At 29.7% G+C, this 1,925-nt stretch overlaps 1 protein-coding gene across 1 annotated transcript in view; it reads left to right on the forward strand.

Moving 5' to 3' along the window:
* LOC108745562 (pyruvate dehydrogenase E1 component subunit alpha, somatic form, mitochondrial-like) overlaps positions 1-819 on the forward strand; it is a 3,979-nt gene extending 3,160 nt beyond the window's left edge. Inside the window, exon 6 of the mRNA XM_018481781.1 lies at positions 456-819. Within this exon, the coding sequence (XP_018337283.1) occupies positions 456-605 (150 nt within the window). The 3' untranslated portion in view covers positions 606-819. The remainder of the gene's footprint in view (positions 1-455) is intronic.
* Positions 820-1,925: the final 1,106 nt, after the last annotated feature.

Here is a 1,925-nt window from a genome sequence, read left to right on the forward strand (position 1 = left end):
ATGAGAATTATTCCAGTCAGTTTATATTTCAGTTTTTGTCATCCGCCATTTTGAATCCGCCATTTTGAATTTTGAAAATCTGATGATGGATTCGTAATCAGCGATCCCAAAAACACCCTAAATGAATGTTTCCTTTGTGATGAAAAAGTGTTATAATTCGAATTCTACCTTTTGGCCGCCATATTGTGTCGGCCATTTTGTGTAGTAAAAATCTGCACACGGCATTTGTTAGCCCTTATTTTTTTACGAATTTTAAGACTTTACTCGATTATTTTTATGGAAACCAATTTTGGGTAGGCGGGTTCATCGGTTGACGGAGAATGACCCATATATATTTTTTTTTGTTTAATTCTTTTTTAAAATTAACAAAAGTTATGCTTCAAATTTTAATCTACGATGACAACTGACGCAAAATGATAATTGCGTTTTAATTTAATTATTTGTTATGTGTTCAGAGCATACGAACATCAGTTTACAAAGAAGTCGATGAGCAACTGGAGCAAGCCAAGGCCGATCAATGGACAGAAATGTCGGAAATTGCGAACGACGTTTATGTCAAACCATTAGAAAAAACTCGCGGTAAAGTTCCTTGGGAATTATTTTGAAAGGAAGGCGACATAAAGAGTTATTAATTATTCTGTGATTTCTTATACTCTCGTAAGATTTAAATTACTCATGTTTGACATGTTCACATGACTATATATGTACTTATTTTGCTAAAAGTATTTCACGCTTACAGAGGCAAAACGCATGTATCTTTTAATGACTTTTAAAACTGTAGAGCGGCAATCTGAAACTTTTTAAAAGCTGTCAATAAAAGCGATTTTTCTTTTTCTTGAACTCGACTAATTATAATCAAAAGTAACATTAATATCATTATATATACTGTAAGAAATACTCAGAGTGGAAAGAACTAAATCTGAGGTTGCGCGATTTAAGTAAAGTATAATTAAGTCAAGAAGAATAAAATCCTAATTAGACAAATAACTTCACTAATTAGATGAATAACTTCACGTAGTAAAATATTCTTAAAAATTTAGTCAAAGTATATGATTGACCGATCTAAAATATGGTTAAGTGTATTAATAGATATTCATTCATGCAACTATCATAAGAATGATTTAACTGCGTAATAATAATAAATCTGCATTTACATGGAGATCCAATCAATCATAGAGAAAGGTACATTGAACTAATTATTTACGTAATTCAATGCGATGAAGCGGGTACAGTATAAGCATATTTACAAAATTAATCGAATCATTGTTGGTAGTAAATAAACATGAATGTAACGTAAAAATAATAGGACTCAATAAATTATTAACGGTACTTCATTTTAATTTAGAGCGAGGGACCGTTTTGTGGAGCTATCAACAGATGGCGCGTGTACTCGTAAGAGTCAAATGGTATTTCAATGGTATGAAAATACACTTCTTGCTACATCATGGCGACAAACATTCTTTTTAAGGCGGCTACTAATTAATCGATCTTATATATAATAGAAAGTTTTAATGATTAATTAAATCATGTTACAAAGAGTAACGGGATCGAATAAATTTAATGAATTATCATATTAGATAAATTATTAAATCTACTTCACTCGAAGACAAAGTACAAATTACCTCAAAATTGTTACTATTAATAATTTTGAGTTCTCGTTACTTTGTAAAATAGTCTAGTCTAAATGTTAAAATCTATTCTACTGGAGATTTGTTTCATCGTGCTCATAAAATTATTTTAATTGACGATACAATTATGTTCTTTACTACCAATAATAGTTTAGTCAACTATATAAATATTTTATAGAAATATATTCAATATTTATTTAACACAAGGAAGATATTAAAGGAAGTTAAAATGTTTCTTGACACAACCCGACAGTTAGTTCGCTATATTTAACTCTGAGAAATTGATTTACTTCAATT

The sequence above is a fragment of the Trachymyrmex septentrionalis genome, unplaced genomic scaffold (assembly GCF_001594115.1).
Source record: "Trachymyrmex septentrionalis isolate Tsep2-gDNA-1 unplaced genomic scaffold, Tsep1.0 scaffold106, whole genome shotgun sequence".
In the NCBI taxonomy this organism is placed as follows: domain Eukaryota; kingdom Metazoa; phylum Arthropoda; class Insecta; order Hymenoptera; family Formicidae; genus Trachymyrmex; species Trachymyrmex septentrionalis.